This window comes from Salvia splendens, chromosome 13, assembly GCF_004379255.2.
Source record: "Salvia splendens isolate huo1 chromosome 13, SspV2, whole genome shotgun sequence".
Taxonomy (NCBI): domain Eukaryota; kingdom Viridiplantae; phylum Streptophyta; class Magnoliopsida; order Lamiales; family Lamiaceae; genus Salvia; species Salvia splendens.
In genome coordinates this window covers 31120532-31132376 of record NC_056044.1, presented here as the reverse complement: position 1 = coordinate 31132376, position 11845 = coordinate 31120532, and the positions used below count along the sequence as shown (strand labels likewise).

Sequence of the window (11845 nt, the reverse complement as noted above, 5' to 3'; positions counted from 1 at the left end):
ACGTCGAGCAATTATAACACGAGAAATTTATTTTTAATTCGAAAATAAAAAATTTCCAAACATATAGTTATAATTATAAATTATACTAGCATAAATTTAAAAAAAAATTGAAAACATAAAAAAAAAATCACTCCCTCTTCCGATGTGCCTCCCTCTCTTCTTCCTCTTCCAAACTAAAAAATATCAGAAATTGGGGTTGCGGTCCGGCCCGAAGCACCTCCAACGCCGGGTCGGGACTCGGCAGCGGCGGCCCGGGCACGCATAATGCTGGGACGGGACGGACCCCCGGGACACAACTGCGTCACCGGGACCGTCCCAGGCTGGAAAATGGATGCCCTGAGGATTCTCGATCTCTTGCAATTGAAAAATCCAATATTGAAATTGATGTCCTTTAATCAAATCAAGAATAGCCAATGCCAAATTATAATGAAATTTATGTTCAAATGGTAACCTCTACACGAAATGTTGATATGGATAGAAAAAGAGTTGTTTGCATCTACTAATTTTACCGTAAATATTGTTAAAATACTTTTCGAAGAAGGTTTTATCGCTACATCATAAAACATTGAGAAAAAAAACAAAAATTTAAATGAGTAGAAACACATAATAGAGTCAAGAAAATAAAGAAAATATTACATTACTTGACAAGTCACCTCAAGTCGAAAAGAATACAAGTTTTATCAAAGGGAAAAGAATATGTGCTTTAGCTGAAATGCATTCTGTTACAGATGACAAATATGGTTATAGCAGACAAATACAACACAAAATCGTCCGAAATGTTACTGCGTGTTTTTTTAGTCAAAAAATTTACAGACTCGTCTATAAACTGAGGCACCTAACTTGTACCTGACGACGTTCTGTTTATCCTTTGAGCACCTAGTCTAGGGGCAGCAGGTTTAGCTCCTCGGCCTCGTGCACCCGACAGTGGCCTGTTCCCTCCTGCTGTAGGTGGAGGCGCTGCAATGGATGCCCAAAGATCATCGCCGACAGAGGCACTGGATTTCAGATTCAATGATTTGGAAGATGATTTTGGGACGGGGGCAGCGATCGCGCCCCAAGGATCATCCTCGTCGACTGCTTTGCTGGATTTCGTATTCGAAGCTGCATCGCCCCACAAGTCATCGTCATCATCTTTACTCGCCTTCAATGTGCTCTTTGGTCTTGAATTTGAAGCTGGACCAAAATACCATACTTGGTAAGTATAAATTCTGTAATGCTCTCAGAGTTTAGGAGGAGAGACGCGTGGAGATGGGATAGAGTCGATAAGCTCTACTTCGGATATTTTCATCTGTCTATGATGGATGTAGAGATGAGGATGGTACCTTGTGTTTTTGGCGCAGAAACAGGCCGTTTTTGAGCTGCTTGGATACTTGCTAGAGCTGCCGACAGTCGGGGCTCTTCCAGTGGTTCAATGTCATCCCACCCATCTTTGTCATTATCCTGCTCTCCACGAATGCCATTATCAAGGTCTCCCCACCCATCTGTCGACGTAGGTGATGCGGGTGGAGGGTTGTCAGATAAATCAGCTAAATCTGTCCTGGAATTTACTCGGACTTGTGCTACATTTGCTTCATCCGTCACTGTGGCATCCAAACACAGATATCAGCAACGGCCATATCATCCAAGAAATGCACAATGATATGCTTAAGTAGAAAAAAATTGCGAAAATGATCCAATAGTTCACGGACCAGAGCTGGCATTGGAGATTGAAGACGAAAGAGGCGCGCCTGAGCCTGTTGAAGCAAGGGTACTCTGTTCAGAAGGTTTGCCTTTCAGAGTTAAAGAACTCATCGCCCATCTGCATCACCATATTTAATGACTATAAGGTTCGAGTATAAACACATAAATATACTTTAGGTAAGAATTTCTGCAGGGGAAAGACGAACATGTAGATATTTTAATTTACATATGCTTAGAAGAGTACCAGCTTAGAGGCGACGAATAAGACTACATATTCAAAATCAAAGCTTGCATTAACATACGTGTCTATACATCTATGTTCACAGAACCCAATTAAAACTATTCATCTGTTAGTATATCCATACTAATTTCTAATACTTAGATGTGTCTATACAGTATACATCTATGTCACTATGCACTTCTGCAACTCCAGGTTCAAGAAAAACATAAGAGAAAAGGGATGTTTGATAAGAAAAGATGGAATAACCTTCAATTGCTTAATAGGAGCTGATGCTTATCATCAGACACACAAAAGGTGGTCCCAGGATCATTGATATATTAAATGATAGAGATTTAGTAAAGCTCACTAACCCAAGTAAACTAGCATTTCCAGGCATAGATGAATGTGCTCCAGCTGAACCTGTGTCATCCCCAGATGTCTACAAAGAATCAACAGAGCAAATAAATACTCAATAAATGCATCTAATGGAGGAGGAGGAGGAGGAGAGGAAGAGCCAAGAGTGATTTATATTTCGAAAACCTTTTTTAAAAAATATTATACTACTGTATAAAAGAGGTGATTAGCTACAAACCTTTTCATGGAATTGTTTCACTAATTGCAAAAATTGTTCAACAGCTTGGAATGCTTTTGACCGGACATCACTGTGGCAGGCAAATAAATAGCTTGATTACAAAAAAATGTAATTAAAAAATAGGAAAATGAAGAAGACGTGACATTATTACAAGCCACAAAAGGTTTCAGGGATGCTTCATTTAGGTGAACCATAGAGTAGAAGACAGAATCACTTGGAAATGGAACCCTAAATCATATCAAGACATGAACCCCAGCAAGGCTTGGGGTATGATATTGATGAAAGAATCTCAGCAATATATTGTAGAGATTGGGTGAACGATACTGATCGAGGGTCCAACAAATAGATTAATCACTTAGAAGGGAATACTACCTGTCAGGGTCAATTGTCAGGACAACAATGTTTGGCAAAATGCGAGTTGCAATCTCAGTTGCGTCATAATAAGAGCTAGTGGCAGTTAAAGCCATAATACCTGGCAAGAAAAGAAGTAGCATGAATGGAGAGAAAGAGGGCAGAACAGAAAGAGGGGACCCTTAGCTCCATGTGTATGAACATGCTGAGCAGGAACTTGACTTAGCCAAAAGGCTAAAGACAAATACAATGAAGAGGCTAACTTAAAAGTTGCCTTATTACAGGACCAGATAACATAAGGTCAACAAAAACAAGTAAGGCTTTACCTGCTCCTCGGGCTGGAGAGAAAGTATCACGCAAAGCTCGAACTGTGAATGCATTTATCAACACCCTTTTCCTTGTCTGCTTTGCAACAAATTTTCAATCAACAATGGTATCTCAGAACAAATAAAATGGTCAGAAAGTAAGGTGTGGCCTCTTAGAGATCAACATAAGGATAATCAGGATGGAAAACTTAGTACCCACCCCATCATTAAGGTGACTGGCAATGTTTCCAAGTAGTATGGTAGTATTTGTACGAATGGCAGGTTCTTCATCAACCTGCGTCACAAACGAATACAGAAAATGAAATCTCACGGTCCCACCCAACACTCTAAAACCAATATCATAGGATATAGGCAAAAGTAGGGAAGAAACTACACATAAAGTGCACACCTGTAACTTCGAAAGGAACTTCAACAATGACCCTGATATTGTTCTCTGCGACAGCTGCAAAGAAAATAGATCGTAGATGAATAAATTACTAAGTGGGAAAAGGCAATGAATCATGGAAAGGAAATAAAAAGTGTTTAACTCGTACTATCAGCCTATCCATTTTAAGTTATTAACTACTGTAAGGATTAGGATTGTTATTGATTCATCTATGCCATCTAATATTAGCATACTAATGGCAGCATGTCTGCGATGCACTTTAAATGGAAAACCATTGTACCCTCATATTGGCATGTTAAACTGCTGAGAAAATCAAATTATATACTCCTTCCGTCAACAACCAATAGTCCTGTTTTTTCTATTTTGGGTAGTTCCAAAAAATTAGTACCCTTCTAGTTTTGGTAAGTTTCTCTCTCTAATGAGATGGGGCCCTGTTTCACTAACAATACTTCAACAGTTCAACCACATTTTCCCTCCATCTCTCTACTACTTTACCAATTTTGCATTACAACCCATGCAGTCCACTACCAAGACTAAGACTACTGGTAGTGGATGGAGGGAGTATATGAAAAATTCATACAACTTAACTGCATAGCAATCTAGCTTCAACCAAGACTTCTCAACAACCAAGCATTATCATGGACTTCAGGGTAATGTATTTACTCAAGAGTGGAACAGGAGAAGCCACTCCTATTCCAGAAATGAAGTCATCAAATAGCAGTAAATGAGCACGATAGGGAATATGCATTGCCACAAGTTTGTGATTAACCTTAAACAGACCCTACATGTACCAGGCACTATGAACAGAGCATAGTTATGTATGACTGAACCATCTAAATAGAAGTTTCACTTACCTTTGGAGCCAGGACAAGCATGGACTTTAGTGTCAATTCCCTTAGGAAAGCAGATGTATCGGAAAAGCCGTTTGCAACATGAGGGTAAACCTATAATAGAAAAACAATTTTTGTCACTTCCCAATCTTCTAGATGGCATATTTGAACTGTGTGCACTTGCAAAGAATATTGAGTTAATAGATTATAAGGAATCACATAAAAGCTTACTTGCTCATCAACCATTTGTGCAGATAATGACTCGCCATATTGATCAATATGTTGAAGAAGACCGACGCGAATAGCACGGTCATTTGAACCAAAAAGTTTGAGAATTGTTGGTAATATCTAAAAAGAAATATAGTTGATAATAAGTTCAATAACAATTAACAAGAAATTGTGTGTGCCCCATTTATAGACAATACAGCTCACACAAACAAAAGCAGGACACAAAGGCCCTATGGAAATAGTAACCTTAGCACCATATTCTTCTGGTGAAAGCCAAGAGCCCATTTTTAACAATGCCGTCAGAGCGGGTGCAGTAGCAGAACCGTATTCTAATGCTGATGCTAGCAAAGGAAGCAGCTAGAGAAAACGAAAATGCAGTAAGTTAGGAGTGGCAGGGATACGATTAAACTGCTAAAAATTTCAGGCTTAATGAGATACCTTCTTCTGAACTATCTGGCGGGGCAGCTGGTCGGCAAGATTTGGAAGCTTACGAAAAAAGTTATCCTTTTCTACACTATCCTTTAAGTTAAGTACTTCCATAAACTGTATTGTGTCCACCAGCTTATTTTGAAAATATTCTGTCAAAACATATTGCCAGACTTTAGTCCATAAAAAAGATTCTACATTGCGAAGTCATGAATAAGAATGTCCTCTGTTGCAAGAAAAAACTGAGTAATTTATAGATATAATTAGGACTCCTAATGTTGCAAGAAAAGAAGAAGAAAAGAATAAGCCACAAAAATGATACGGCATTGCTATGGACATTCCATGAATACATTTTTCGGCTTAGTTGGAAACTCTAGTAATACAGGGAGAATGAAAGCAGAAAAGGAAAATGTAACTATTCCCATGAGATAACAAAATATTGGAGAGCAAAAACGGTGATGCATCTGCCAACATGCGAGTATTAAGGAAAATAAGACAAGCTTAAATTATAACAGGACAAGTTACTTATAATAGGATGAAACCCATAACTCACCACTATTCTCTAGAAGCTTTGATGGATTCAACCTGCGAGAAGGCATAGAGCTCAAGAGACGCTGATAATCTTGAAGTAAGGACTGTCATCAAAAGAAGAATAAACAATTTCTAAATGAAAATGAAATTATCAAATCAAATGGTTACTGAGAAAACTCATATAAGTCTTGCCTTTTAATGAAGATATCCTATGGCTAAAGGAATTTCAAAATGGCACTGAAATTGGAAATATGATATGGTATCATGGTATGGGAAGGTAAATAAGCTATCTCACCTTTGGAATATTTGTTGTATTCCGTAATTCCTCAGTTCTACCCAATTTCATTCCAGAGAAGAGCTCATATATTAGGCAGCCTAACACACCCAAGAAAAAAAAGTATAATATTTTAAGGATCAATATAGAACTTAACATTTTGTGTAAAGAGAAATGAAAAGAAAAAGATAGCTGCATAGTGAAAGAAAATCAGATAATCCAATAGAACTTAACATTTTGTGTAAAGAGAAATGAAAAGAAAAAGATAGCTGCATAGTGAAAGAAAATCAGATAATCCAAGAAAAAAGTTAGAGATTTGGGAGTAGGTTCCAAATAACAGAAGTAAACAGATGAACTCATAAGGAGGGATTGAAGTGTAACCAGTTGATGAATTTTATACACTGGAAGATCATTCCACAAGGTGGCCCCTTCAGCTTCTTGGGATTATTTACAAACCAACTTTTATAGATCCCGCATTGCTAGTCATTGAAAATATTTTCAAGAGGTTTCCAGTAACAATGGAGATGCATTCGATTGAGGTTTGCAAATGAGACTACGAGAGTATACAAGATAATTCTGTTAAGTTCGTGAAATTATTGAAATGGTAGTGATTTGGAAATTGATTTTGAGAATGACAATAAGTTGTGCGTCTACTTTATTCAGATGAATTTCCCATTTATTAAAAGTAAAAAGCAGAAACTTATATCTTGAAACAGAAGCAGACTTTAGTTCAAATACCATCATAGTTCAGCAAACCCATAATTAAGCTGAAATAAAGCTTTCATCACCATCAATTAATGATTACAAGAATTAGGATAACTGTTTCCTTTACTACATTTCTTATATAGAGGAATGAGACATAGTAAAGAGTAACAATCACATCTGTATCTTACAAGTGCAAAGACAGACTCGGATTATATTTGATTCTTGCTGCATAACTTAGAACCTCTTAGTCACATATAACTATAATGCCTATTCAAGAGTCCAAAATACATACTTACCCAAACCCCAAGAATCTAGAGCCCAAGGTGGAGATTTTCTGATAGCTGACCAGTCTGATTTTGACAACTCCATTGATTTGTATTGTGTACCAATAAGCCATTCATATTGCTGTGTCCCAAATTGAGCAGAAACAGAAAGCATAAATAACCATTATATCGTCTAACACAGACTTCAGTCAAAAAGAAACAGAAACAGCAGCAATGAAGTTTCACTAAGAGAAATATGAACACTAGATTAGAAGACACCACATACTTTTGGTCGGTAAAAATACAAGAAAGAAAAGTAAACAAGGAAAAAGAAAAAAAATAACCATCATAAACAGGTTCCGGTAACAATTCTACAAGTTCAAAATTGAATCCCAATCATAATTGATAAGGAAATATAAACATCTGTGTGAGAACCTTTTTCATATTTTTCAGCTCGAAATTTCATTAGCTTTGTTTATTTTCAAAAAGTATTCCCTGAAGAGAATTTAGGATGTTCGGAAATGACTGGTAAGAGATTGGAACTATTTTTTAAAAAGACTTCTACAAATTCGGCCAAAATATGAAATTATCAACTCCATGAAACACAGAACCAAAAGTAAAATGAAGCCAACTAAAGCTAATTCCTTCAGCCATAAGTTTTATGTGTTTCACCTAATGCATTTATATGCAAGGGTCAGTTTTTCCTTTTGCAGTCTTAGATATTGATCTTGAATCTTGAGCTACTCTCGAAACAGTATATTAGGACATGTTTAAACTCAATAAACTATAAAGGATGTCAGTAAAGCCCTTACTTAAAAAAATTTAGATACAGCTTCTTTTGATAAGATGGTCTTGTCATAACATCATCAATATCTAGCAATCAGTTCTAATTTTCCCTTCACTAGGCCAAACAAAATTAATGATGTCCAACACATTGTAGACATAGAATGGCAAAACGAGTGATTAAATTGAGAACTCACGAGCATTGGTCCTGTTGCGGCTTCATTGTTTCCATCATATTCGGACAAAACATCAAACGCATGGAGTTTCCAGTCCAAAGTTTGAGTGACAACAACACTAGCCATGCAAACATTACCATGGATCTGAAGCAACCAACAAACAAAATATCATGCTTGACTTGAATAAATTAAATCCTGCCAATAACTGGAAAGTGACTCATCCCCAAAGAGTTTTTGTTCATGTAATATCAAATCATATTTACTTGAACTGAACATGTCTACAAAGAAAAAAATGATAAACAAATATGATAAGGTTTAACATTTAAGATTCTTACCAATTTACAATCGTTATTCAGGAAGCTCACAGCTTTTGATATCCGGTGCAGTCCCCATGCGTAATATTCATCCCTGACAAAGCCAGGAGTAAAGTCTCTCAACTTTTAATTTCAGAAAACATGAAGACAGAGCCTAAGGATGTACTCAAGTAGATATCTTTAACAGAACATAGGTTCTCAACACTTTGGAAAATTTCAAAATAAAAAGGCCAGTGATTATAACAATAACAATATAAAAGTTAACCAACTTTCTACATTTTCCCACTTCCCAAAATCATGGCACAAGGTACATCAGATAAGAGTTTAAACAATTTACTAATCATCAGTTCAAACAAAAGAAACAACATCAATATAAAAAACTTTTGAAACTGCAACTAACAGAATGATTCAATTTTCACCTTTGGCTACCTTCCAGCCCCAGTTCCTTGATCTTTTCAGAAAGTGGCATAACAGGTTCGGTCACAATATAAATGGTCACCTTAGTAGTAGAACCATCTAAAGTTTCAGCCTCAGTACTGTGCAGAAATGACAAAATGTTTGGATGCCTGACCTGAAAGAAGATAAACAAAAAGTTAAAACTAAGAAAAAAAGTCAAAATGAGATTAGTGGCTAAGGAAAGCACTAAGCAGAACACATCCATTCTACAAACTCAGCGAAATGGAACGATATTGTAGAAATGAAGAAATTATTGTTAAGAAATTATGTGAGCTTATTTTAAGTTACACAATCTTCTATTGAGAAAAATCATAGGTAATGGCTTCCAAATTGTAAATATACCATCGATGGGTAATTGAGGTATATTTTATTTCATTTGTTAGAGGGAGTTTGACTAAACTTATTTTAGACATTTTATAAGCTCCAACATCTTATAACTTATAAGATAGTATTTCAATAGCTCATGAAATGTAATAACGCAAGATCTTATAAGTTATCTTAATGTTTGGAGGAATGAGCTTATAAGTTAGCGAAAGAATGTGAGTCAGAGAGAGAGAATTGTAAGTTAAAGAGGGGGATAAATAGAATGGTAAGAGTATATGTTGGAAATAGCAAAACATAATAGGGTTATTATTGACTTTTTGTAATTAATTGTTGCCGATAAGATCACGAAAAATAAGATAGGGTTGATAAACTTTTTTAAGGAGCTTACGCGCTGTTAGAGCTTAATTTTAGATCTTATAAGTTGCTTAGTAGCTAGTTTGTCAAGCACTTTCCAAGAGCTTACACAGCTTATAAGTTGTTTTAAAGAGCTTATAAGCTCAAATACCCCCCCTTTTCTCTTCTAAATGGAAAGGTTTTCACAATATGGGTTAAAGTCATGCAAAGCACTAACAGAGGAAAATAACTTTCAAGTCAAATTTCAGGCAGCACATCATCTATCTTTCATCTGTAATTAACGTTTTTGCTTATATCATCAAATTATCATTTAAATTGTCAAGCTTCAATTCATTTATTAGCTATTAGTAACATCAAACAGAAATGTCCATCAGAAGCTTACTGTTCGCAAACGTTTAACACCATTACGGCCAGCAACTAAATGTCCATCGTTCGCACTGCTCCCTGTAAGAGAAAATATTGAGACAGGTGCTCCATCATCCTGTCAAATAAATAGAGCATATTACAGATAATCTTAATGGTTACTGAGAGTGATAATTCAGAAAGTATAAACAAATTTTAACGACAATAAGAACTAATTCCCTAACACTGGCAAACGTCAGAAATAACTGTAAACACTATACGAGTTGGTCGTCCACATCTGCTGTACTGGAAATGCAAAATCAAACTTGTTTCTGAAGCAAAAGTGATTATGATAATCACAACTATAAAGTTTGATCAGCAAACTGATAACATCTGGTCATTTTCTCTCCTCTTCAGAAAAAATTGTTTTCTCAAATAGTAGTATTTTTCTTGTCCTATCCGTTTTTCCTTTTTTGTTCTTTTTTTTGTGTATGTGTGCTGTGTCCTAACCAGGGCTAAGAACATGCTTCAACAACCAGAATCAGAAGATATAATATACAATCAACTATGGTATCTAACTTGGGAGAAACCAAATTACCCAAGCATCAAAGAGGTCTGACTCTAAAGCAAGAGATGAATTTATCATCAATAGTTTATGAAAAATTACTACTCTAACTATATTTGTTGTTCAATCATGATATAGCTCAATATTACCACATACTTTTGTCTTGGCCCTTGGTCTGAGACATCACTGAAGCTACAACCTCTCTCTCTGAAGCCTCAAGTTACTAAACTAGCTACACATAGAAAAACTTAAAATTGCACCACACTCATTTACTCTGCAGTGGCCTTTCATTATCAGTTCATTAAGCCACTAGTGGTGCTTCTTAAATTATTAGTGTTTTCCCTTGTTCTAATATAGTGTTTTCCTAACTGAAATATACAAACACCACCATCACCAAATAAGAATCGCATCTCCACACAATCCATGGTGCAAGACCAAATATCTGAATGCATCTCATATATGCATCATCAAACACCAAGAAACCATCATTGGAAATAAAGCTATCTGGATAGTTTTGGGACTAATTTATGTTTCGTCGACCAAAATGAAGGTAGTACCTTCTGTGATCGACTATTATATTGATGCCAATATATTGAGTATTATTTTTTGCCCTTAATCAACTAAGCTACAGCAAAAAGGGAATTCTTTTGTGTCAAAGGTATTCTAATTTCATAACAAAAGCAAGCCTCCAGTTACAAGCATAAAGAACTAATAACATTCTATCAAGTGAGCAAAGCCTAGGAACTAAAAATGATCTAATACAAACTAGCATGGTCCAGTCAAAATAGGCTGCAACTTTTTCAGATCTTATAGAACTAGGAATGTATGAAAATTTTCAGAAGAGCCTAGAACTCCGAATCTCTAACCTTTTTCTGCAATTTATCTTAATACTTCCAAAATATATACAATCCAGTGTCCTATAGAAATCCATATGTTAAAAAGCTTAATTTTATGACAATGCAAATCCAATCTAATCAACGTCAAAGTTTTTCAATCGTTCCAGCTCCACAGCCAGCTCTAACTCACCAATTTCCAACATAACAAGCAAATCAATCCCCGAAAAAACTATTAAGCTTTGCACAAGCAACCTTGATCTCGAGGAATGAGAGGAAATTCAAAATGACAAACAATGAAAGTGAAGCCAATCCAACTAGTAAAAACAACAGAATTTCGATGGATGTAACGGAATCGAGAGGATCACCTTAGAGGTTCCGCGATAGTGCACCCAGGAGCCCCACGCAGAAGAGTAGGGCTCCCCGATGTTATACGGCAGATCCTTGAGGCCGGCGCCCGATCCGGCGACGACTCCTTTCAGAAATTTTAGCATCTTCCCGGCGCAATCGAGGGGAGAGAGAGTTGATCTGAAGGGAGATTTGCGGGGAAGAAGAGGTGTACACTACGGTAACAGACTGCGAAACAGGGGATAAAATTGTTCTTCACAGAGAATTAGTAATTCAATAATAATTTCATCTATATTTTCCTCGCCTTAACAAAACACTTTCCCATATCTAATTTTCATAATTTATTATTAGGGGAATCTCTTTTCAGGTCCACGAACTTTGCCAAAGTATTCTTTTAGGTCTGTAGTTGACGGACCTAACATGATATTTTTAAAGTTCACCGACCTAAAATGATACTTTGCCAAAGTTCGTGAACTTAAAAAGATGTTCTCTCTTTATTAATATTATTAATATGATTAGATGTTACTAAAACATTTCAT

General features: G+C 36.2%; 1 protein-coding gene across 1 annotated transcript; it reads right to left on the bottom strand.

Annotated features, from left to right (window-relative positions):
- Positions 1-607: 607 nt before the first annotated feature.
- LOC121762492 (probable inactive serine/threonine-protein kinase scy1) lies at positions 608-11580 on the bottom strand. The gene is made up of 21 exons (XM_042158378.1): positions 11327-11580; positions 9601-9699; positions 8504-8655; positions 8106-8178; positions 7792-7914; positions 6845-6953; positions 5865-5944; positions 5592-5673; positions 5051-5190; positions 4859-4969; positions 4616-4732; positions 4409-4498; positions 3558-3611; positions 3369-3443; positions 3170-3245; positions 2865-2964; positions 2493-2562; positions 2272-2339; positions 1689-1798; positions 1323-1580; positions 608-1173 (listed from the first exon to the last, which is right to left on the bottom strand). Exons 1-21 carry the CDS (start codon positions 11450-11452, stop codon positions 836-838), a joined length of 2451 nt encoding a protein of 816 aa, XP_042014312.1. The 5' UTR covers positions 11453-11580; the 3' UTR covers positions 608-835.
- Positions 11581-11845: the final 265 nt, after the last annotated feature.

What these genes read in the sequence shown, in the direction of transcription:
- LOC121762492 (XM_042158378.1), bottom strand. Translation starts at nt 11,452, where the DNA reads ATGCTAAAATTTCTGAAAGGAGTCGTCGCCGGATCGGGCGCCGGCCTC. An exon ending in TGCTTGTCCTGGCTCCAAAG is followed by an intron (nt 3,612 to 4,408) that starts GTAAGTGAAACT and finishes TTTTCTTTGCAG; the next exon opens with CTGTCGCAGAGAACAATATC. An exon ending in AATCTCCAATGCCAGCTCTG is followed by an intron (nt 1,581 to 1,688) that starts GTCCGTGAACTA and finishes TGGATGCCACAG; the next exon opens with TGACGGATGAAGCAAATGTA.